Here is a 26,098-nt window from a genome sequence, read left to right on the forward strand (position 1 = left end):
AATATTTATGAGATCCCCCCTCAGCCTTGTCTTCTCCAGGCTGAACAAACCCAGGTCTCTCAGCCTTTCCTCATAAGGGAAGTGCTCCAGTCCCCTCAGCATTTTGGTAGCTCTCTGCTGGACTTACTCAAGCAGTTCCACATCCTCCTTAAACTGGGGGGCCCAGAACTGGACACAGTGCTCCAGATGTGGTGTCGATTTAATCTCTTTTTCTTTCCTACTGCTGTCCTTCAAATCAAAGCTCTTTGCTGCTCCCCGTGAAGGTCAGGTACATTACGCTTCCTGAAGATACACACTTGCATTTGCCTTTGTTATGCTTTTCTTTCACTACTAATTACTAGTGTAAATTTTAACCTCTGTTGAAATAATGGCTTGTTATTATTGTTCCAACATCTTTGCTTCTCCTGCCTGATCTGTTCAAACTGATGAAGCAAGAGAAGGTTTCTGAAACACGAGCAACCTGATGGCAGAGCCAGAAACAAGAGGAGGTTTAACTGGGTGTTGCTAAACTTACATAGCAGAGAGAAAATAAAAACTCATTTGTATCCACATTGCTGGTATACTTTATGGAAAGAAAATAAAAACTAAAATGAGTTGGGAAAGTAATCTTTTCTTACCTTATGTCCTTGCATGCAAATGTTTCAAGTTTTTTCCAGCTTTCAGATATATGCTAATCCAAAAATAGTAAGTCTGACAAAGATCTGACAGTTCTTTGTATCTATTGCAGGAGGTGGGGGGAGAGTCTGAATTCTCTTACAGCCCTGTTTGTTTTTAACAGTTCTAACAACCTTTGATCTCATAGTCTTAATTTTATATATATTTTTTTAAACTTCCTAACTAAGCTTGAAATAACATACATCATTCTGAGAAAAACTGTAAAAGATTAGAAGGCAGAAGAGTGCGAAGCCTGCCAAGAGGGTGCTTTATTTTTGATTGCTCTTACAAACATGATACCTAATCTCTTATTATTAAAAAAAAAAAAAAATCGCAATTCAGTATAATCACAATTGCTGCACCCTCAACAGCTTAAACTTCTATTCAAGGCATTGGAAAACACTGTGGAATTTATTTTATGTCAACAAAGCAGAAACAAGGGGATTAAGGTAAAGTTAGAAATAAAAGATCTATTAGGGCTTCTTGTTGATTCTACCTCTAAGTACAGTTATACATATTATAAAGTTAATCTTCTTTTCCCTATAGTATTTTTAAATGTCATAAGAGACTAATTTTAACATCTACTGAGTAACCTGGCTCACTGCTACGCTTCTTGCCAGAAAGCTAGAACTAGGAAATCAGTCACACGCCAGAGGCTTTGCCAGTGCCTTTTCTTGCAGCTTTAGCGTTCCGCCAGAACAGTAATGTGAGCTGTTACTGGGGCGTGTCTGCCTGCTGGGTACTAGCGCGCAGTAAGCACGCAGAAGGAGGAAGTACGGATTCCCTATGTCCGTCTGTTAGAATGGGTTTCCATGTTTCGTGCGACCATACCTTCAGTCTTCCATGCAATATTTTTGCCATCCCTGCGAGGTCAGAGCAGGCAGCGAGCACGCGGCCAACAGCTGCCCTGAGGCGCAGACGGTTCGGAGCTCGTCCATCACCTGCACGTGCTGAGCGCGCATACGTGCCTGCTTAAGATCTCACATGGTTTGTAGACAGAGGTTAGATATCTGCATAAGATATAATTCATCCTATTATTTCACTGAATTTAAAATTTGCTTCTGCAAATATTAAACTTGGAAGGTAATCTGAGAAAATGTGACCCGTGTTATTTCCTTTTAAATGAGTATTGCTTTTTATTCATAGCTATTATAAGATTAACAGAAAAAGTTAGCTCTGGAAAAAGTCTTTACAACAGTTTATGGAGATTAATTTTTCCTATTTAGGTAAGCCCAGACATTTACAAGAACAATCACTTAAATAAAAATAGAATATAAAGCCTATGTTTAAAACATGGCCTTTATTAATGCTGTCTAGCGAGCTCCATATTTATCTTACATTGAAATAGTTCTGCTTTGCTTAAGAAAAGACAGAAAAAGTGCATTTACAAGAGTACTTTTTCTTTAATTTTCTGCGAAAATGGAAGGAATTGGAATCACAAGTTGACAAATGGTGTAAAATGAGATTTCAAGAAACATCCATTTTAGTAATGCTACACCATCACTAGTGTTTCGTTCTGACCTTCTGCCGTGTGAACCAGAATATCCTGATATACAGTCTAGAGCATCTATGTTATTACTCTACAGCATATTAAACACAGAAAAAGGGGTTAAGAACCCCTTTCAATGTACAAACATGAATAAAAAAATTGATAAAAAAATCACTTTTATACATAATGTATATGCAAATTGTTTTAAATACATGGTTTCGGAGAGTTATTTACAAACTGTATCCGTCTGTGGGACAATCCACAGACAAAGCATACACAGTTGCTTTACTTTATCGTCGCATCTCAACTTTGGGAGATATAAATTCTTTCGGCAGTATAGCAAACGTAAGAACTTGTGACAAAGTATCTTAAGGGCAACCCAATAAATTTTGTTCCTCAAAACAATATAAGTACTAGGACTGCCAAAGTTTCCAAATAAAGTCATTCTTTAATCCAGATGCCCGCTTACAGATTTCCTATGGTGTGGAGGATGCGCAGACAGACCCATCTGAAATACAGGCGTGGCCACTGGATACAACCTCCTTAAGAGCCATAACTGATAAGCATGTTTTATCGAAAGAGTGAACTAACCTAGAATTTTTTTTCCGATTTTATTAATATTTTAAAAAATACATAAAAATACAACATCCAATGTCTGAATAAATATATTTAACAAGTTGCAAGATACCTTATTTTACACAAAAATTTCAGCTTTAGAAATCTTGTTAAATAACTTCATTGTTGTTATATATTTCATTTTTCGTCTTTTTGTAACAAAATAAAAACTCTGAAATTACATAGAAAAAAGACAAAATATTTTTGTCAAGGGATAAGATAGTCCACTGAAAACCTATTCACAATTCCACTGTAAACATTAATAAACATTAAAATATTTGCATAATTGTGTGCTCAAAAATCCTATAAAAAGTGGAAGACTTATTACAACTGTAGTTTTCAGTCAACTACACTTCCTTTCACAATTTATTTTGTCCCATTTACACCTTTAGAACTGGGCACATTGCTGAACACATACTTTGGCAGTTCTGTATAGCAAGTGCTTCCACAAAGAGGAACTACTCACCAAGAGTTACCGTACAGCTCGGTGAAAGTGCAGCAGTTACTCACTTCTTTTTGATAATACTCTGATGTCTGCTCGGTGCACTTGCTTTTCTAAGATCTCCCTAGAACACCTGAATGCTTCATTGGACATAACTTTTCAAATTTGATAAGTGCCCTTTCTCTGCATTAACAAAAAAGGAAAAAAAAAAAAAAGAAGAAAAAAACCAAACCAAAACTGAACACAATGACAAGCATGTCACATTGTGCCTACAAACCTTCAGTTACCAACGAGCTTAGTTTCTCTGAACAGTAAATTAAACAAAAGAAGAGGGTAGGAGGGGAGAACAGGTACAGTCCAGCAGTGGAAGTGTGTACAGAATATACTTGGCAATGTCAAACCAGTTGAGTGCTTTCTGTGGCTGAATTTCAGGATTTATGTCCATGGCAGCAAGTTGCTGGCAAGGCAGAGAAATGTGTATCACCTGCATTCTACAGCAAGCACGTTTTGTGGAGGAGAAGATGATGATGGACTCATTCCAGTGTCTGATGAAGCAGATGACATGGATGCTCCTGTATGTGACACTGAATATACAGAACAACAGATCAGCATCAGATTATCAAAGTACATGTCAGAATGAAGGTTTCCTTCATTAGTAGGTTGTTTAAAAGACCTCAAAGAAGTGGCACAGTCACAGAAAAACAATACGGATTTTCTGTCAATTGCTTTCACTGCTATTTCACGTAACCTGGACGAGTAACCTTACCCCTTCTGCGTCACAGACCAACTGAAAAGATCAGTCAGGTGAGTTGTTACGCTGACTGAAAACTCAGACCGAGCTTGCACTAGGAAGTCCAAGTTTCCAATACACAGTTCTAAAATAGTCCGTGAATGTTTTTGTGAAGTTCAAGTTCTGAAAAGCCACATATATTCTTTCTAAATATGTATACATACAAACAGCAATAACACTTTTTTTTCCCCAAAAATACTGTCAATTGAACTCAAATTGCTTAGAGTTATGTATTTTCAATAAAATTAATTTCTTATAGGAAGCATAAACAAATCTGGAAGTTACCTTCTCTGTCTTTCTTTTTTAATCGTTTTCTTCTCCTGTCTATGGTTGCTACCTCTGACTTCAAGGACATGTAGTATTTTCGTATTTCCTGTAGTTTTTCTTGTAAGAAGGAGATCCTTTCAGTGCTGCTCATATTGTCTAGTTCATCTTAAAAGTGAGAAGAAAAAAATAGCTTCATCCACGTGACTTTAAACAAATGCAATTCTTAAGAGTATAGAAATTGCAGCATGAAAGATAACACACTTCCATAACTATGCCATAAAAGGCACATACCTAATTTAGAACCCCCAAATTTGTACATTTTTCTTTCAGAACAAATTTTCTTGTAAATTCCCTCTAATCAAGTCACTTAAAGAATTCTTACTGAGCTGAAAACTCCATTTGTATACTCGAGGTGAAGCATTCTGGTGGTGGTGTTTTTCTCTGTGTTTATCCTTCTCTCCATCTTTGATGTGAGGTGAAATCACTCTTGCAGGTGATCGAGAAATCTTTTGTGGTTTGGATGCATTTAAGTGTTTTACAGGAGTACATTTACTTGAACTGTCCAGGACAGGAAGGTCTTCACTGTCACTACTTTGCCCTGCAGGAAGAGAAATGTATTTGGACTTGGAAAAAAAAACCAAAACAAAAAACCCCATACATTTTAAAAGTTGTAGTTATAGTCAGAAAGATTAAGCAAAAACTCCTGCTTGCGCAGAAGATCCCAGAATGCAGACAAGAAAAACCATTATCAGAGTCAGTGTATATAATCTTATCAGACACAACATGCACTGAACTCTCAAGTGTACTGATCGTTAACGCAGGAGAAGTCACAGGCTGACCAGGCCTTCAGTTAAAAAACAGTAGCCGATTTTTTTTTTTCACAGAAGCAATAAAGCAGCTTATATAAAATACAAATATTAGAGCACTGATAAACTATCTTAAGTTACGTATTTGGGGTTCTAATATAAAGCAGACACTAGAATCCCTTTTTAAAAGATTAAAACTGTACTAGTATAGGTAGGTAGCACATGGTTGTGTATATTTACCAAAAATTGCTTTACACACCTAAAGGAACAGTTCTGAAATATGACTAAAAGCATAAAAGCTTTAACAAGTAACAGAAAATTACCAGCTGATATATGCGAATATTTTGGATTTCCACAATAACTGCCAAGTTTTACACGAGCATGGTAAAGATGTCTGAATATTGTATATCAGGTAATTAATATTTTAGTTTGATATTTAAAAGCTCTAACACTGCTGCCACAGGGCTTAAAGATACTGACCCATTCAATACAATGATCACCAAAAATGAGCTGCAGAAACACAAAAATCCAGATTTCTGTACCAAGTTAAAAGATAGTCACATACTTGAGATAAAAACACACAAGATTCCTCTCACTGAGAAGTTATTCTTTAGCATCAAACATTTTTTCTGTACTTCATAAACGCACTTTTCCCCCAAGAGAAAAACCTATCGGAAGACTTCACAGGGGATGCTTCTATTCAGGAGTTCCCCTCTCCCAGAATCATAACCAACCCAATATACAAAAACCAACATAATTGTAAATATTTTGTAACTGCAAATACACACAGTTATTAAAAGTTTTCTCTGATGAAGTAATTAAAAATAGCCAAGAGTTTTCTCAGTAACACTGCTATCACGAAGCTGGTAAGTTGCTTCTGTTTATCAGCCAGTAATAATGATGAATAATAATGAAAAGCCCTGAAAAGGAAGTCTCATCCAACAGAAATAGCGGGTAACAGTGAGGACAGTGGGCCCTTACACATATTTATAGGTCAGCATAACCTTCCCCCTCTCCCCGCCCCAGGAATGTACCTGTTCCGTTCTTCTCATTTTTGGCTGCAGCACTTGTTCGCTTTGGAGTACGCTTTTGTTTTTTAGCCAGTGTTCCACTATTGCTATCACTGGGTCTTTTTTGACCTAAATGAGAAGAAAGAAAAGAGAAGACACCTCAAACACTTCTGCTACTAACAAGCTTTTTTCATAAGCGACAAAGAAATTCAAAAGCAGAAGACAAAACAAACCAGTCATTTTTAGCAAAGTACCACCAGCCTTAAGACGACTTCAGGAATCGCGGCAGCAGAGAATGACTTTTCACAGGAAGCGCTCACCTTTCTCTCCGATCTCTCTCTCTTGCATGGCTATGCCACAATTGCTTGACATAGTACTGGCTTCAAATCCATTAGCAGACTCGCTTTCACAGAGACCTTCTTGAGACTCTTCTGCCACGCTGTCGACTTCAATAGTCATGTCACTTTCGCTCTTGATACTGCGGGATTCATCCTGGCTAAGAGTAAGAGGTGAAGCCACTGAAAAGCCCGACTGGACAGCAGGGGGTAAGGCAGATGGATTTGAATTTGAAGCATTAGGGTCTGGCTTTTCCAATATTGCGTCCTCATTACTGCTCTTCTCCTTTTCATCCAAGTCATCCAAGTCTACTTCGTGGCAGAGCAAAGTTTCAGGACCAATCTGAGGCATTGCATCATCCTCATCTTTTAAGGGAATATTCTCATTTTCTTCAGATGGACATTCAAAGTTCTCATTCCTCAGCTCTTGACCGTGCTGAACCGATTCTGCCACCAGGGATGGCATTTCCTCATTTTCAGTCCTGAGGGACTCTTCAGCATTCAGCCCTCTACATTCCTCTGCTCCAGTACATTCATTGGTCCTCTCTTCAGATACGATATTTGGCACTTCCATCTCACTCTCTCGTCGATTCCTCTTCTCAGGTGACGCCTGCTCCAAAGTTTTCCTTTTCAAAAGCTTCTTATCTTTTGTAGAAGGTTCTGTTTCACTTTCAGTAGTGCTGGAAATCTCTTTACAGTCCAAGGAAGACATCTCTAATCTTTCAGGTTCTGTAAGAGATTCATTTGCCACCTCTTCTTGGCTTCCTGGTGCAATCTTTGCATTCTCTAAACAGGGATCTTTTGTCTTGCTCCTCCTCCCTTTTCCTTTAGGTGATTTTTCAGCCTCTCTTTTGATTTCTTCGATTTGTTCTGTTTTATTTCCAAAAATCTGAACAATTTGTTCACTTTCTTCAACTTCCAGTTTCAGTGTTTCTAACGGCTGTACTTGAGTCCTGTCATTTTCTTTCAATGCATGAGGAATCTTTGGGTTTTCTTCATCTAGCTTCTCATCATGTAGTTTTTCACTTTTTTCCAGTTCTGAAGTTTCTGGAGAAAATTCTTCATTCAAATTCTTTTCAGATGATTCATCTGCTTCACTGTCAGAGGAGCCAGAGTCTGCAAAAAAATTTTAAAAAGGAAAAAGCCCCCATATACATCAATTTCAGCACATTTTCTTATTTCAGCCACAGAAAAACATTTTGCCAGTAATCTATGGTATTAACATCAGTTTACAATAAACAATTTCAAACTTAAAAATTCTGTGTTATTCAATGGACTTATTACAGTTGATTTTTACTCAAAATTTTTATGACACTACAATAATTGTGGTACTTCTACTATTTCCCAAGTAAGCCAATATAAAAAAATTACAGTTTACAGTAGCAACAATACTTATACAGACTCCCATGATTTACCTGGGCATAACGCCTTCTCCACCTGACGTTACAAGAACAAAAACCAACCTTCCTCCCCTCCATGCACCCCAAAAAGGAAAAAAAAAAAATCACAAAAAAACCCCCCTTTCCACACCACATACATTTCATTGCCGAGCTATTTACAAATCACACACCATACCCAGAGCAAGCATTGTTACATTACCAGAAGATTATTCAGGGACTTGTACTAAAAGGAGACAGTGATTTCACTTCAGTTCTTGTTCAGAGATTTAGGAATACCAAAAATATTGCTGTCATTTGTCTATAATTAACAGCTCTGCTGGATGATGTAGTACTGAGGTTGAGGACTTAATTACCACAGTAAAGACTGTCATTACACCACTAGATTTGGTCTGTTCAAGATTAGGACTGAAATGCTCTGGCTAAAGAATATGGAATGACTTGCACAGTCATTTCCACGCCATAGCTCTTCTCTGAGCAAGCTGTGCTCCTCAGCAGTGTCAGCTCAACTACTTCCTCAGTAAAACTCATATGGAGGAAGGAAAAAAAAAGGACAAAGTGAAAAATAAAAATCAAACCTCTTTTCTAAAAGGTACTGAAAAAACCTCAGAAGCACACACAGGACTGAGATCACTCGCTGTTTGATCCTCTCTCAGAATCAAACATTCCTGAGCTACGTCTCGTCTGCCTGTGAAGCATCGCTACAATCAAAATCAAAAGTATTAAATTTTACAGAGTAAGATCTGTGCCAAAAATGTGTTTTGTTATATTGCTGGAACACTGAATGGATAAGTAGGGCTTCAAAGCTGCTGACAGCACTGTGTTCACTGAAGTTGTCATATTAATGCACCGCATTACATCACTGTTTACATGCACTTCCATGCCAGGACACGAGTGCACCAGATGTACCTTCTGTTCCATTTGGTAATGGTGAGGAATCTGACAAGTTGTTCCGTGCACTTCTGGCTCCTGATTTACCTTCACTATTAGGTGTTTTGGATAAACTGCAAGATGTGTTTGCTGGAAGAGTAGATTTCAGAGGGGGTCGCCCACGCTTTGATTTCTGTTTCTCCTCATCCTTCTTCTCATCCTTTTCACTGTCCTCTTTGTTCTGAGGGAGGGGAAAAGGATTTTTATTAATATGTTTCATTGCTGATCATCAAACCTTTTCTCCTATTGCTCTACACTTCTATTAAAAATCTAGACTGTGGACTGAATAGGAAAGAATAGGAAAAGAAGCAGTGAGAGTTGTAAGTATTTTACAAGACGACACTTATGGAAATAACCATTACTTTTGTTTTTTTCTTCTGTTTTCTCTTTGGTCCTCCTTTGTCCACAGGCCAGATAATCCGATCAGCTTTCACCCATTCATCATATCTGAAAGTAAAAAGCAGCAAAATGTTATTACTGCTTATAAAGAAATTGTTTGCAATATGAGGATTAGAAGATTGAGTTAGAGGAAGCATGTATTAAGGAGAGGTAAGAAAGCGGAGCATATGTTTACAAACACATGCAGTATCTGGCATTAGAAAGAGGAATTACATTTCTAACACATAAAAAAAGTTATGGGATGGGGGAATGGAAGTGCAAACTTCCTGTCTCTTGCTGGCAAAGCACTAGAAGTCAGGGGACTCAGTCAGCTATAAAGCTTGTCAGTCATTTCACATGATATATAAAAGTCAGTTTTCACCACACCGTATGTCAACAGTAAAATACACCTTTTTTTTAAAAAAAAAAAAAAAAAAAAAAGGGAAAGTTTTTACATTATAGCAACAAACTGTATGAGATTCTGAAAAGCGCAGACACACTACTATTGCTCCTCAAAATTTCCTGAGTTACTAACAGAAAGAACACATGTAAGTATTGGGGGGATACCCCAACACAAATAAACTTAGTGTAGCCACATAAAGAAATTTGCTTAGTTTACTTAGAAAAATGTGGCTTTGGCATGTCTCAAGTTATATAACAGAAGTGTTGTATTTTAAAAATTTTCCGATTTTGTGCTATTTTTGTTTACACAGACAACCACAATGCTCTTCACAACAACCAAAAAAAAAATCCATTTCTACAGCAGCATTGAATATAAAGCATGGCTGCCAAGACAAGCATTTGATTAATTTTTTTCTGTAATTCTTTGTTGCTTAGCCCTCTCTACACGTAACAACCGTTCTCTGTAAATCACAGTTAACTTTGAATACAAGAATAAATTTTGTTGCCAAAATTTTAGTGCTTGATACTCTTAATTGTAGATATCTTCACCATTATCAGTGACTCCCTTAAACAACAGTCTCATGCTGCCAACACAGCTGACACAATAAATTACAGCGACACTCCTGTGAGGGGCGAGGATTACACACTTTAAGCAGGATGGAAACTTGGAAACATACAAGTAAGTATATTCTGAGATTTCAGTGCAATAGTGTCATACCACAAACAAAACAATTAAGATCAAAATACGTAAGAGTCAGATCCTGTTGTCATGTTGATAATTCAATTCAAAGCCATCACTAATTATTTATTTTCCTCTTAAAACAAAAATCCTTTTGCAAATAATCCTTTTAACAAAGAAATGAAAGGCAATTTGTTCTCCTCACCTTACATTCCAACCATAGTAATGAACTAAATATAAAACCTCTCCATCATCAATTTCTGTGCTTTTAATACTGGCTTCATAAATCTTCTGAGTCTTCCCACGTCCATATTTTACTTTCACTTTGGTTCCAGTCAGGCAGGGTTCTGCGTCCTCCTCATCCTCTTCACCTTCTGATTCTCCTTTGTTCTCAGTTTCCTCCCTGCAGTAAAGTGTATTTGAAATGCCCACTAATTAATGACAAAGTTTTAACATTTAACTACTGTAACCAAGCTACTACAAAAGAAAAAAGGCTGCAACAACATTTTTTTTCTCATTTTCTGCATCCTGCACTGCCTCCAAAGCTCACTTGGACACAGCTTTTTAAGTCGAAAACAGGATGTAGAGGGAATAGGGGTAAGTGCCAAAAATATCCAGAAAAATGATATATTAAACACAATTTATTAGGTGTAAAACTACCTCAAAGCGTAAAGATTTTTTAATTCATATTTTGATATTACAAGAAGAGGAATAAGTTAACTCATTATTTGGCTCCTAAATAAGACATGAAATACTAGTTTCAGTTTTTAAAATAGACTTGATTTTGACAAACTATGTTTAAAAAAAAAAATCTTTCTTCTAGTTTGCTTAACAGGCTGCAGCTTACTACCAGTGCACATAGTAACTCTGAATCACCACCACAGTGATCCTCACATGGATACAAACACCATTCCAGTGAAAAAAAAGCTGACTACAACCACATTTAACCAAGATTAAAAGTGTCTATGTAGCTCTTAGTAGCTATATTTACCTCTTCTTAGCTATACCGAATAGACATTCTATTTAAACATATTTTCAAGACTTACAATCTAACCTATTTTTATCTATAGTTCTCCTTTTTTAGGGTGACTTCAGCGTAATGCAAAAGTTACACTACAAAAATTTCACCAAGAAAGAAAATACTGAACAAGACTATGGGTTTGCTTTTAACGAGATAGATTTGCTAGCCTTCAGTGAAAGATGAACTATCTTCTTGTGGCAAACAATTAAAAGAAAGATGAGAAGCACCATCTGCACCACTTCAAAGTCTTTGATGCCTTAGTCATCTGGCATACCTCTGCAACCTGCTGCACACCCACACTGAACCTTCATTTGAGGCATTTCTGCATGCTATGGTGCACTGCAAGACTTGTTGTGGTTTTTTTTGACAGCACAGTGACACCTTCTTTAAAATAGTTGTGTGTTGTTCCCACTCCCCACAGCTCTTTTAGAAGAAAATCTGCAATACTCCTATCAGGCTTTATTCAGTATCAACTTGTGTCCACACAACTTAGCCACAAGGACAAGAAAAACAAGATAGGAAAGCCAGCTGAAACAAGTACGGCACTGCCCTTGGCCACAGCCAAAGTTCGCTGAGAGAAGGTCTACTCGGGCAATAAATTAGTCACCTGCTCAGAATTCGTTTGTAATCAGGACTACAAATCTAACTCAACTTGCCAAGCTTAGTCTCCGGATGCTCTTTTCCCTTTGCCCTTCCATGTCTCTCCATCCCCTCCTCTTCAACCTACCTCTGGGTTTCATTCATACTCCCTCTTTCCTTTTCCTTTGCTTTAGTAGCTGATCCCTTTCCTGCCTGCCTACAAGCATCAAGGAACAGTAAAACCAAGCAAGCTGTAGGTTCCCCAGCCATCGCTGAACACTTAAGCCAAAGCATGGGAGAAGAGGGTCTCTCTTTTCCATTTATGCTTCAGAACAGTCTGCCCAAACAGTTGCTCACCATCCGTACAGCACCTGCCACACTTAGAGCCTGGTCTACTTGGTGTCTGTATGTACTAGTGTGATAAAACATCAGCATAACCTTGGTGAGGCCTTCGAGAAAATGAAAGTGAAAAACACTGCCTGGCATCTACTAGAAAAAGATGCTTCCATAAAGAACAGTAGACTCTACAGACTTAAAATAAAATCGTCCATTTCCTATCTGGCTGAGTCAATTAGGTTCTCAACTTCCACATTTTAGAACTGGTCAGCTCTCCAATTCTGTGTATACTGCTGCTTGGAGTATGGCTCAGTCACGACATGGACATACTTGTAAGAAGGTGATACAAGTTAATGTTTACCTCTCCCTCTGCCTCTCTTCCTCTTCGTCTGACTCTTTATCAGAATCCTCCTGTTTTTTAGTTTTTTTCTCTTTTTGCTTTGGTGTAGTTTTTCTCCCTGGTGGAGTTTCATTTTCTTTCTTTTCTGCATTTTCAGGTGTTTCCTCTAGATCTTTGTTTTCTTTGTTACTGTCTTTTAATTTGTCTTGTGTTTTATCCTCTTCGCTATCTTTTTTAGCAGGGGTTGTATCACGGGCAAGTCGTCTTCGTCCCTAGAACAGAAATAAGATCTGTTTAGTGACTCCTGTCATTTGTTCTCTGTACTGCCTCTCCAAATCTCAGTTGGAAGTGAAACATACTATTCCTGTACAGAAGAAAGGCTGGAGGTAACACCAAAAAGCAAAATATTCTAAAATCTTAAGATAGTAACTTGAAGTCTTTTATTGAGGGGAAAAAAAAAAAACCAAAATAAAAGACATTCTGCTTGGTTTGGAATAAAGGGGACGAGCTTCTGATTAACTTCTGGAGGATTTCAGGACATTCACGGAGACTTGTGAGGTCTGTTGTCCTGATAGTAAGGGCCAAAATTCCTTGCTCAAGTACAGCAATACCATTAATTAATGTGCTTGTATAGGATTACTGAGAGAAGGCATCTTCCATTCAGCACTTCAATCCTGACAGACACCTGTTGATTTCACAGACAGAAATTTGTCAGCTTTAGAAAATCCCTAAGTATCACATTTTTAAAGGGTGCTTTGAGTAGCCAGACAACTGCTGCCTGGGACTATCTGCGACTGGTAACTTGGGGATATAGTACAGGTTCATCATTTTGCCATTAAAAGCCTCTTTATCAAGTCATTGCTTTGTAATCAGAACATTTAAAACACGTTATGAATGCAAGATTAATTATTTGGAGACTGTTCAAAGACAACAGTAATGAAGGCACTATAATAATGAAAATTCACAGTAGTACAATGGTAAATACTTTGTAAAAATAATAATTCATAAATAGATAGCTGTTGATTGGATTAATGAAGTTATAAAATACATTTTATATATCAAATAATATTTACATAATAACAAATTAACATAGACAATGATAAAAAAGACAAAAAATTCTTCCATTCCTTTATCCTCTCAACAGTTTTCTCCAAAAACAACAAAAAAAGAACAAACTAAGAACAGAGCTAGTGTCATTCCAGGAAGTTCATTAAGGCTGATACAGCTTGGATAAACCACAGCATAGAAAGGAGGACAAAACTTAAGTGTTGCTCCCTCTGCTTTTGTCTACATACTCTAAAATTGCAGTGTTTTATTCACAGATAGATAAAAACCAACTCAGAGGAATGCATCTTTCTTTGATTCTTAAAGCTGTAGCAGTCTCTTTATAGTCCTGCTTCTTGCCAGAAAGCTCCAGGTTCCATGTGCCTGTGGAAATTCTCACCCGCAACCAAGACCATCCTGCTGATACACAGCTCTCAGTAGCTCTCAAGCCCTCCCTGAATCAAAACATGTCTGACATCCAACATAGCCTGAACAAATCTCATGGATGGTTTATAATGTGAAGAAATACTCAAAACTGATTCTGTCCACAGGTAGACCATAATTAACAGCTAACACCAACTCTGCATTCACAGAACTGTGTTTTAGGCTCATACAAGTATGCTAATTCAAACGTACAATCACTCCACAAGGGAAAACTCATTATGTACACTGTTCACTATACAAAGAGCTTTTGTTAAGTACTAAATAGAAATCAGTCCACACCACTTACCCTTGGGGATCTTAGTTCTATTTCTTCTTTTTCACTTTCACTGCTGGAATAATTTTCTTCTGCTTCTTTTTTAACTTCTGTTGGGGGCATTTTTTGTTCCTCTTTTACACTTTCCTCCATTGGTTCCACGTGTTTCTGTACGTCTTCTACCACTTTTGGTTCATTGTGATGGATGGTCCTAAACTGAATGTTTGCAGAACGGCAGTACTCTTCAAAACCATAAAGATACCTATAGATACAAATAAATTTCCATTTATATTTCATGGTTTATTTTCTATTTATTGAAGTGCATACAACCTATTTTCCTGCGCACAGAAAACCAAGAGAAGCAGTAACTTCAGAAAACAAACAAACAACAACAAAAAAGAACCCCCAATAAACAAAAAATAAAAAGCCATGAAGATTTTGAAATGAAACAATTATGCACACAAGTCAAATGGTGAGAAAGAATACACGCAGGTGCTTCCCACAAATTTAACTTTGTCCCCGTCCACTTAAGAATTCATGACAGTAAAGCCTAAGAACATGTACGCTGTTTTGCAAATGCACAGTGACAGCTAAAATCAGCCTCGTCTTAGGATACGGGCTTACCAACGAGTTACCACAGCGTAACAAATTGCCATGCACCAGCTTGTTCTCTGGTAACTACCTGCGTGTGCAATCTAATCCAGTTATAGGTGAGAGAAATACGAACTAGCATATTCCTCAAAGAATAAACATGCAAGTTACAACGTACTATCATATGTCCATACAACATAATTATTTCCACTGTAACAGCAACCTGGTACATACTTACCAATCACTCTTTTTATGATAAATACTCTTCTCTGTAAAATACAGACCTTAAATATATGCCCAGTGCAAATCCCACTGAAGGTAGTCTGAGTATTCTCATCTTCATCAACATTAACATGAGCTGAGTCATTAGCCATCCCTATTCAATCAGCCAAATTTCCTTAGGTTTGAGTCAAGAGAACCTCATTCTTCTCTTTTACTCAAAAAGCCCAATTATTTCTTGTCAAAATTCCAGGAGGAGAGATAAATTTAATTTTTATTTAGAAAATGAGCTTGAAAAGTTTAATTCCTAAAAGGTTTCCATTTCAAAAGTGAAAACACATCTGAAAACCAAGGGTCAGAATAAAAAATTTGTGCATTTTTTTCAATACAAGTGGTGATTTTACTACTTAATACTGTCACATCCACCATAGCAATGTACATAGTTATGCCCTAAAGCCATTATTCTACAGATTCCACGATGATATTTAAATATGCAATCTGAAACATGTCTACCAACATTTTTCAAAAAGTTAAAGAAACTGTTATAAAATTCTCCTCACTGCATGTATCATCTACAGACCGAGGACAGAGTCCGTTCTTGTTAATCACCATGAACTGCAAAGCTTTTTTTCGCCAAAGCTTTTTTAATAAATTTCATTGTCGTACTCTGAAATACCATCATCACATGCTGAACGTGAATACTTCTTGATAAGAAAACAAGCAGAATTCTAATGTATTAGAGCAACAGGAACTTATGCAGCCCTGAGCACTCCATCCTTTCTTCCACCGTTTCAATCCTCAGCACTGGAAAATGCTCAGAACTGTTCATTAACTGAAGAATGTCAACTACTGTTTCACTAAACTATTAAAAATTGCTAAAATATTGTACATGCTACTGAAAAAAAAAAGAAGGAAAAATGTTTTCACCATTACACAATATGAGAACTTACTTTCTATAAGCAGTTTTTACATTGTAGGAAGCAGCAGAGTTCAAAATAGGAATGCCAAGGTCCATATAAATTTGCTTCCATACAGCACCACTCTCAATCTTTGGGAAAAAAAGAAAAAAGGGAAGTTTTCAGGTTTTGTTAACCAACAACATTAAGGAACGATATTTAACACAGCCCTCCATGTGTGATACAACCACAGCCTTTAAGAATGAGTAGATTTATTTAGTTCAGGAAACATCCAACACTTACTTTGTCACACCCACCCTGCTGATATACCAGTCTAAAAAGTTTGAAGAGATTAAGGTCCTTGTAGCCCAGAACAGGTGGTTTATTGATAGGAGTACCTAAATAAAACCAGAAATAAGAAGTTATCACAAAGAACAGAAAACTGCTTTTTCCACTCCTTTAGCACACATTTGATTACTACTATCTTCCTACATTTTAAAATCCGCATTTAATAGTTCTAAGATATGTCACAAGTCAGTAGTTTCCAACCACCAATTAAGGCTTCACCCTCTTTTGAATGCATCAGTTATTTCTGGGTGGTTTATTAGCATACGGGCACCAGCTGCTTGATAACTGTGATTTCTTGACCTCCTTTTCAGATTTGTGCAATAAACCCCATCCAACCGGCTGCCTCCCTCTGTTCCTCTCTTGAGCGGGAGGGGCGGCCAGAATTGCAGGCAAGCTCTACAGAGCGCCTGATGAGTGCTGGAATATAGCAATGTGTGAAGAGATTAACTTGAAGCACTGTGGTCTGAAAGGAAGGGGGAAGAAGCAGAGATGTTGGATTAGAGAAAGATACACGAAAGGCAAATTGTCAGAACGTGAAAAAGCACAAAGACCTAACAGGAGGTGAAGATTCAGGACAGTTCCAGGAAAAAGAACGAACTCAAATCAGATGAGTGGCAATGATATAAAGAGCAATAATTAATTGCAAAAGCAGAAACCAAAAGTAGCTTGGGGCAAGTGGCTGCATATGTAGACAGTACTCCTGTAGCAGCAAGAAAGAATATCAAGCCTCTTCCCTGCTGCTTCTCATCTTCCTTCACCTTCATGCAATTACATTTAGAATCATGAAAGTAATTTTATAGGACTTTGGGAATACTGTCATGATTACACAAATCAAAACATTCATACTGAGAGAACATAATGTAGAACAAATCTGGTGGGGAACAGAAATCTTGCTATAAGGACAGGGAGGGGAAAAGACCCAGTCCTGAAAACGTCCCATTATATTGCTCTGTTGACATACTAGCTTAAAGAATAGCTTCTGGGGACTAAGTCTTCAAATTCAGTGCACAAATGTCGTCTTCTTTTGCGTCTACGAGCCCCTGCCTTGCTCCCTACTTGGTTTGTAGCCAAGAGTGCTTAGAAAATAGAGTGAGAAAGGAGGAAAACAGAAAAGGGGAAAGAACCAGGCTACTAAAAAAGATAGAAAATTGTGGGTTAGTCCAGCAGCACAGGGATTTTTTTTCCCCCAACATAGCCTCTTATTCCCCCAAGGCAGGTTATTCTCCAGAAATGCTGGTTATACACAGAAGGCCTGAAAATTATACTGGATGAAACTCCAGTACACTCTGCTATAAAACACTATTGATTTCTAAACCCATGATAAGAACTGGCAATACAGAACAGACTTGGAACTCTTCTTTTTATGTTTCTGTGGACTAGAACACAGCTTGTCAATAGGGATGTAGAACCTCTTTTACAAAAGTAACATGATTCCCTGTCATCTTTGTGCGTGTCCCCCCCCCCAGTTTTAAAGCCCAAGGTAAAAAAGAAAGGGGGAAATATTCAGACACTACATGCACTGTACATTTTACTTTTAGCTCTGGTTATTTCAAATTCAAGTACATCAACATTTTCTGCACTATGATGCTGCTAGAGAAATATAATTCAGGTAACTTTTGTCAAGGAAAATGAAAGGAAAATAAAAGTAAAAAGGCAGTAGCTGCACTTGTAATCTGCCTCCACCAACGTTACTGCAGGATTAACGCAGTATTCGAACTGAAATAGCAAGTTCATGGGTAAAATGAATAAAACAAATATACTTTAAAAGATTAAACTCTTTCCAGGCTTAAACATCCTTCAAAAAAAAAAAAAAAAGAAAAAGGAGGAGGGGAGGATTGCAGCCAAGGAACAGAAAACCTTCCACTTTAGTGTCAGTCTCATCACAACCACCAATGTGAATGGCTTATGCAACAACAGTTCTCCCCAGCCAGCAGGTATATCCTGCTCTCTATACACAGCGCATGCACTTCAATACAAATCTTATGCCAGGACTTTAGCTATTCCAATTTATAACAGTCTCACCTAATTCTGTAAAGAAAAACATTTAAAATTTGCTATTTTCTTGCTCTAGCTACTGGACAAAGTAGAATCTTTTAAGTTGTCTCTTCAGGTGAGTATCACTGTTACATCGGCACATGATTAAGACAGTTCTGCAAGGAGACTTGAAGATGGCACATCTCCCATTCTCTGCTGGTTGAGTTTCACCATCCATGAATAACCTCCTCAGGTTCCAGCCTGAGAGTAACAGCAGCAGAGTTCCCAGCCATGGCTGTCACAACAAGAAATCAACCAAGAGCTTATTTAAGAGAGATTGTTAGCATAAAAAAGGTTTTGTGAAAGCAAAACAAAAACAAAACACCTCAGGGAAGATTTGAGTTTCCTTTGTACGCTGTGCTTCAAAGTACTGGAACCAGATCTGCCACATGTGAAAATGGGTAAAAGTCATTTTCCTTGCACCAGACTAGCTGTTATCCTTCTTCACTGACATGAGAACAGGCTTGTAATAACATCCATTACATTTAAAAACAATTTTTAAAAGCCATTTAAAAAAAGTGGACGAGAGATTAAATTAAAAAAAAAAAAAAAGTCAATGTTACCTCTGTCTTCCATAAACTTGTAAAGCTGTTGGAGGAAGTTGTCCCTCTCTTCAGGATCAAGCTCTTCCTCAGGCTGTGAAAACAAATGCAGTCATAATGAAAACATGAAATATGCAAAATAACAATTTAGAACTAAACCCAAACCACTTCCCATTTGGCCCTGTACCCATAAAATGGTGAAATATGCAGAAAGCAAAATTTACTCAGGAGACTGAAGGGCGCTGCTCAGGAACAGGAAAAAGAAAATGCAGGTCAGGGAAACGCTCCATCAGAAATGACAGAAAGAATATAACTGTGATCCTCAAAATGAACACACTAATATACTTAACATATTGTTCTAACACAGAAAAGGTCTGTAATTCACAAGACTGAAGCAGTTCACAGGAACTTTGTTGGGTTTTTTTGTTCATTTGTTTGTGGTTTTTTTGTTTAACTCCTCCTCCTTACCCCACCTATAGCTAAGGTTGCAGAACAATTCCTTCTCTAACCTTTCCTGGTTTTGATGCTCCAGAGACTGTTAGTTTTGTGATTAAGCTCCAATGCTTGATTTCAGCTCATATTTGGAAACACTTTCAGAGTCATTTCCATAATTCCCTGAACACATATCTCCAAAATTATAAATTCCTTAGTTTCATCTTTACAACTTAAATCCTCAGAGATAAACACTTATGAACTTTATGGTAAGCATTCCACAGTATGAAATAAAGATTTTATTTTATTCAGGTGAAAACCATGAAAATAAAGTACATTTGTCAGGGGGAGGGAAACAATTTCTACGTATCTACGTAGACTTCATGGAATTCTGAGATGCCAGCAGAGACTGAGGGGGTGGGGTGGGGGGGCAGAATCTCTTCCCTGCAACGCTTTACGCATGCCACTTTCTTCCTGCCAGCCTGGCAATCACAGGGACTGCTGGTAACGCAGTTTGCACAAGGAAGACCGCAGCTGTCTTGAAAGAAAGACGTACAGTACGTGAAAAAAAAATCCTATCATTACGTTATTAAAAATAACATAAAAGTCACAAGCAGTTCCAGAAGGAAACCAGAATAGCAATTTCAATTTCAGTCGTCTCTGCATTCTGTAAACTTTAAGCTTCAAGGCAGGAAGACAGGCAGCGAAATATAAATGTACGTGCTACTGCCTTGTTAACGAGAAAGCAATCTGCCCAGCATCAGAATGAATTTCAGCCCTGCCTGCTTCAGTGAATTCTGACCTTCAAAGCCCAACAGGGATCACCTACAATCAGGAAGAGACAATCTCTGGTTTTTATTTTCCTATTTTTTCTTGGGAAATAATTCGAGGAAATCGAATAATCACAACATTGTAAAGCATCAGTTACCATTTGTTCATACTACGTATTATAGAGATTGAAACAAGCAAAAGAGTTATCTATAGAATTATTATGTTCTTCCAGGTTAAAAAAATGAATTATTGCTATAGAAACCACAGCTTTTTTCTCTCCATCTGGATTGCAAACCAACTTCAAGATCGAGAAATTTCTACAGTGTACTGTAATGTTTACTGATTAAAGGCAATGCAACTCAAACCATGCAAACTAAATACATCTAATAACAGTAAACATTCAGAAATATTTCTGAATAGTTGAATTCAAACCATTTCTTTTATGCAGGCACAATGCCAAACCAGAACTGTAGGTCAGAACAGCAAGAAATGTAGGTTAGAAATAGCACCCTTGCAGACAGAATTTTAACCGTTTCACTGATACCAAGTATTTTCAGCTGGAGAAAAGTAAAAAGAAAAGATTAAAAGCACTTACGTACTTATATAGGACCAGGGTATAAAACCTGACTGCAATATTCACCCACCTACGAGAGAGATCCTGAATCCTGTACCTACTTCTCCCTGTTGATTGTATATGAGGTAGGTTGCCACCCCTTGACAAAGACAGTCTGAACCATGGTACCAATGCCAGAGTAGGCACCAAATCCTTCTGAGAGCTGACTCGAATAAGACCTGAATAACTGTCACCAGGGAATAAGTCAAGTGTCAGCTACTTCAAAGTCTTTTTTTGCTACTGGACAAAATGAGAAAGAACAATCCCTCACAGATATGCTTACTGAAACTTTAAGGTACATCGATTTTTATTAGAGGTCAACATTATCTATTTGTAACTAGACATAATGAATACCCATGAGTGTCTACTGTTCTGATTTAGAGTTGAGTTTTATTTTAGATGCATCAGCCATCATCTCAGCTGCTCTATCTGCAACCTTAAATCTGCACCCAAAGGGAAGAAAACACCTGAGAAGTGTTGATGCCACAACCTGCAATCACCATCAGTGAGTGACTGGAGAGCTAAAAGTCCCAGCATCTCTTTCAGCAGGCACCGGGAGGGGTGCTGCTACCCTCCAAAACTCACTTCTATCCAGGCACTTATAGAATCATAGAATCATTAAGGTTGGAAAAGACCTCTAGGATCACCATGCCCATTTTAGACTGGGAATAAGTAAGTTCACAGAGACAATTGTTCAAAATCAGTCTTAAGTGAGTTCTGTCTCTCCATTTCGTTTTTTTCCTATACAGATGTTGGAAGGAAGGGAGACTGTAGGTAAGGATAGGTCCGAGAGAGGGGCAAAACAATATGAAATTTTTCAGTGGCAGGAGTTCAAAATTGAGACCTTTCTGTTGTTCATCCAACACCCCTAACTAAATACATCATCACAATTTTTTTTGTTTGTTTCAGAGCAAGAGGCTGAATTTAATTTAAAAAAAAAAAAAATCTCCAAGATGCCCTTTTAAGCTTATAATTAAAAAGCTGAAATTTTATGGGTTTGAGACTTTTTTCCTCCATTCTGACTAACAGGCCACATCAGTTATAGATAACTGTAAACAGTAAAGCAATGAAATCAACGATGAACACAGGATCTCCAGATAAGGGACATAACTCATTTTCTTATTGGCTTCCAAGTAATAGTAACAGTGTTTAAGCATTCTGTAAAATTATTCTGGAGAACAACCACCAGCAAATAAGCACAACATAAAACCCACAGAAACTTGTAGAAAACTTGTAACTGGCTTTGCTTGTTTGGTTTCAAGCCACTTTATTCACCGTGAGTTTTGCCTCTGTCCGTAGCATGACTTTACACAAGAATAGCTCTGTTATCCCAAGTCATCTTTTACTCCTCAGAAAGATGTCAAAGCTTCTGTGGATGCTAACCTGTAGAGCTGAGTGGAAGCGCGAAGGATGAAACAGTTGATTTTACAAAACAAAGAATGAGTCTCTACTTACAAACACGTACACCATATACTCAATCAATACTGGGCTAAGGTACCAGGGACAGATCTTCCTTCTATGTTATTAATAGACTGGCAATACCATGACCTCTTCTGTGAAATAAATGCAAGCTAAGAGGAAGAACAATGTGTACAGGATTTGGAGTTCAGAACAGATATGATCAAGACAAGCTGCCAGAATTAGAGTTAACATAATGTTGTTGCTTCAGAGTACTTAAATGCGTTTTCATCACTTGCACATTTGCTTTCTGATGCCAAGTTTGAACACTAATTACGGAAATGAAAAGAATTAAACTGATTGCAACAAGTTAACAGCTTTACACTGCGTTGAGATGAGAGTGGTCTTAAAATGTTGACTTCTACCAACAGGAACCAGGAATTCAACCATCTTCAACAATGACTCACTTTAGAGCTGTGCCTCAGTTTGCAACTTCTTCACGCCTCTGAGGAATACGCTGAGACCGCCTGTTAGCACAGAACTGTGAGCAAGAAAGTCTTTGTAAAGAACACTTGCGCATGGTATGATGTAGGCCATGCTTCACAGTAGCCAAAACTCCTACAAATGCATGCATGCACGAGAAGGACGATTAGCTAATCGATGTTTAGCTGTTTTTTAAAGACTATTCTGCATATTACACATCACAGCGGCTTAATTTTATTAATATATCTAGACAAACCGCTTGTTTCTGGATGCCATGCTTAATTAACTTTGAAATTACTGTATTCCTGTATTTAATTTTTAGAGTCTGCTTTTTCAATGTTATCTTAAAATACACATAGGTTGCAACAGAAATGGATGATTCACGTACCATTTTATGTGGTCTCCCTCAGTCGCTTAGAGAAAAGACTACATGGGGAACGAGAACTACTTTGAAGCAAAATGTGAACATTTTAATAGGGGACTACTGATCATTTGTAGGAATCTCAAGCCTCCTAAAAAACATCATGGATTTCATATACTTCACCTTCCTTTATGAACTTACTGCTAATAAAATACATGGCAATGACTTATCATGAGAACCGAAACCCTTACTTATTTGCAGAATAGGTATATTATAAAATGCTTCTGGCATTTTTCCTGCTCAACAATGTAAAGCGGCTCTGATGGATGTTTCTTGATGCTGTTGATATCCCGAAGAAAATGGATTTTTCTGGTAAGTAGTAACAATTAATCATGTGAGCCTGGCAAAACAGAATCGCTGTTCAGGAAAACACTGTTGTGATCCAAGAACCCTCAATACTTTAAATGAATGCACACTATTAAACATACTACAGATACATCCTTCAGGTGACTGTCAAAATGAAGACTAAGAGAAAATTCCTCTAAGTATACACCTGGAGGTGCTACAACTCTTTCTTCAATGAAAGGCATGGGGACCAAGCTAGTCAGAATTTTTTTCTGAACATTTTTTGCATGTTCAACTGCGGGGGAGGAGTGAAAGAACAAGAAGCTACTATTAAAGTTTTGACATTGAGAGACCCTTCCAACTTATCTAAGATGGTATTATAACCAATTCTACAGGTAAGACAGAAATCCCTTTTTCCAGCTCTTGATATTATAAAAAGATACCATTTTGAAACTTGCAAAATTCAAACTCTAATGAACAAATTCCTTACTTTTCTTCTGATCTTATGTGAATGTATCTACTAAGAACACATACTGAAAATATATTTCAAATAACTGCATGTTAAAATCTTGCATTGTTTGGAATCTGAATGGCCTACAGGGAGAAGAGGCAAAACCAAATGTTGCCTACATGTTCCCTGGTAAAATGGGGAATATTTGACTATTTAATCCTGAAAAACAAATAGGTATGATTTCTTCCCTGACGGAACAATTTAAATACAAGCAAATACAGTAGTGCATATGTATAACGTGATTTTTAATAAAACAAAAATTGGGTAATGTTCCAAAAGCTTCTACTTCTATGTGGAGATACTGGAGTGCAGATTTTTCTCATTCCTTTTAGCTGCAGTGCATTTTTAAACTGCCAAATGTACTCTCAAAACACAGTTAATTCTCTTATTCTGACACATTGAAAACTGAGTAAGAACCAAAAGCAACACCCAGATTTTTATCTGGATTCAAACCAAGTGCGTGATTCTTTAAATTTTCATTTGATACAGTTTTTTTTCCTATTTTCCTCCTGATTTTTTCACTTTTTGTGACACAAGCAGTATCTGTTCTGGTATTCAAACCTCAGATTGTGAATTAAAAGTAATCCTGAGTTGCAGCATATACTGCAATTATCACAAAAAATGCAACAACGTGAATGTGCTGAGCAACTTGATGTAACTCAATCCCTGTTAAAGTCAATGACAAGCCATTTGCACATTTTCCTCCTTCGTAGTCAACTCTGGACCAATCAATTCAGTTACCACCAACGAGGAGAATTAGCATCTCGGCACCACCATATTGGCTCCCACTCCTTAGCTTACAAAAGACATCAAAGAAAAACCATGTAAAGCCTGGAAAGCTTGTTGTACCAACCCTACCATGCTCTTAAGATGTCATGAAAGGCAGCACAATTAGAAAGACAGTCTCTGTCAAAACAAAGTTACAGATTTTAACCCAGCTACTGGAAAAATGGTAGGATCTATTATCACCAGCTACAGTAGGTCTCTCTGCTCCATTATCATTATAAAAGATCCTGTTTCAGAAAAATAGGATCCTTTCCCTTCCCAGAATTAAGACTCTTCTGACTAACTTTACACTCTCATTATATATTAAGTAGGTCTGTGTCCATTCGATCGATTTAATGAAGGCCTGTCATGCCTGGTCAGCAGCTGGGCAGGCCTTGACAGCAAAGCTGCCGTGCATTTCAGAAGACGGGGGCCGGGGGGGGGGGGAAGAGATAAATTTTTCAAATCTCCCTCCCATCTCCAGTAATATAACAATTTGCAGGTCTAAACCGAAAGGTCCACTGAGAATATTCCGGCAGAGGATGGACAGAAGCTGTTTTGACCTTCATAAATAAAGGAGAAACTCTACAAAAATGTAAATGCAAAATTTGAGACACAAGGCAACACCACTCACTCGTCGATTCTTTCTGCAATTGGTATTACTACCTTTCTAAGGGAAAAGAAAAAAAATTATGATAAATTCCCTAAATGCTCTCAATTGTAATATCTAGCATGGCCCACAATTAGAATACATATTGTAACAGTTGAATCGGTAATTTGATTTAATGGGCTGAAATGACAGTTCTGCTCTGACATAATCTAAAATGATTAATATCTATCCTCTGCTACATACTGTCAGCATGAAGATGCTCACCTTATTTTCCATGCCTACTTGTCACCTGGAAATAACGGATTCTACAGCTTTTCCTACCAGCACAACTACCTGTCTGGAATCCTTTGCTTTACTACTCTACATTTAGATTATTCTTTAAAAATAGCCTCTATTTCTTTTACAGGAATGCCTTTTCTCTTTCCTTTTTTTTTTTCTTTAAGCCACCAAGCTCCCCCCCCTTCTTTGTTTGAAACATACAGCACTTTTATGCAACACCCATGAAAAATTATATTAAAAATGGATACTAGAAACCTAGTATAGAAATCCTTAATTTTTAGTGACTGATCTTCCGCAATTTTAACCAACATTAATACAAACAGACCAATACAGACTGCAACAGTTCACACCCTGCAAAATGTGGCCTATTCAGTCCTTTTCACACAAACGGAGCAAAAAACCCAGAGGATTTTATATTTTGCACACATTTATCCTTATATTTATCTAATCGTACCATTACTCTCATACAGACATACACTCCATTTTCCAGAGCACTGTTATCAAGGCATAAAATTAACACCTAAAAACAGATTCTTATTGTCTTTTGTTTTTTTTTTTTTTTTTTAACCTGGAAAGATCTACCCTGGCTGCATGCTCCACCAGACAGTTCCCAGATCAGAAATCTAAGTCAAATCCGCATTCTTATCAACCATGTTAACATTACAGATTAAAACACAGAATCCTTACCT

At 37.5% G+C, this 26,098-nt stretch overlaps 1 protein-coding gene across 2 annotated transcripts in view; it reads right to left on the reverse strand.

The window, feature by feature from the left end:
- Positions 1-2,037: 2,037 nt before the first annotated feature.
- The window catches only part of ARID4A (AT-rich interaction domain 4A), a 50,334-nt gene continuing 26,273 nt past the window's right edge, over positions 2,038-26,098 (reverse strand). Inside the window, exons 12-24 of one of the 2 annotated variants that reach the window (XM_064461040.1) lie at positions 18,863-18,935; positions 16,221-16,315; positions 15,972-16,069; positions 14,245-14,473; positions 12,492-12,742; positions 10,400-10,597; positions 9,098-9,182; positions 8,784-8,916; positions 6,394-7,524; positions 6,098-6,202; positions 4,640-4,855; positions 4,276-4,422; positions 2,038-3,784 (exon numbers count right to left, since the gene is read on the reverse strand). In XM_064461040.1, coding sequence (XP_064317110.1) covers positions 3,681-3,784; positions 4,276-4,422; positions 4,640-4,855; positions 6,098-6,202; positions 6,394-7,524; positions 8,784-8,916; positions 9,098-9,182; positions 10,400-10,597; positions 12,492-12,742; positions 14,245-14,473; positions 15,972-16,069; positions 16,221-16,315; positions 18,863-18,935 — 2,865 coding nt within the window. In that variant the 3' untranslated portion in view covers positions 2,038-3,680. Of the gene's footprint in view, positions 3,785-4,275; positions 4,423-4,639; positions 4,856-6,097; positions 6,203-6,393; positions 7,525-8,714; positions 8,917-9,097; positions 9,183-10,399; positions 10,598-12,491; positions 12,743-14,244; positions 14,474-15,971; positions 16,070-16,220; positions 16,316-18,862; positions 18,936-26,098 lie in introns of both variants that reach the window. The other variant, XM_064461038.1, reaches the window with a different exon arrangement.

The sequence above is a fragment of the Phalacrocorax carbo genome, chromosome 9, assembly GCF_963921805.1.
Source record: "Phalacrocorax carbo chromosome 9, bPhaCar2.1, whole genome shotgun sequence".
Lineage (NCBI taxonomy): Eukaryota > Metazoa > Chordata > Aves > Suliformes > Phalacrocoracidae > Phalacrocorax > Phalacrocorax carbo.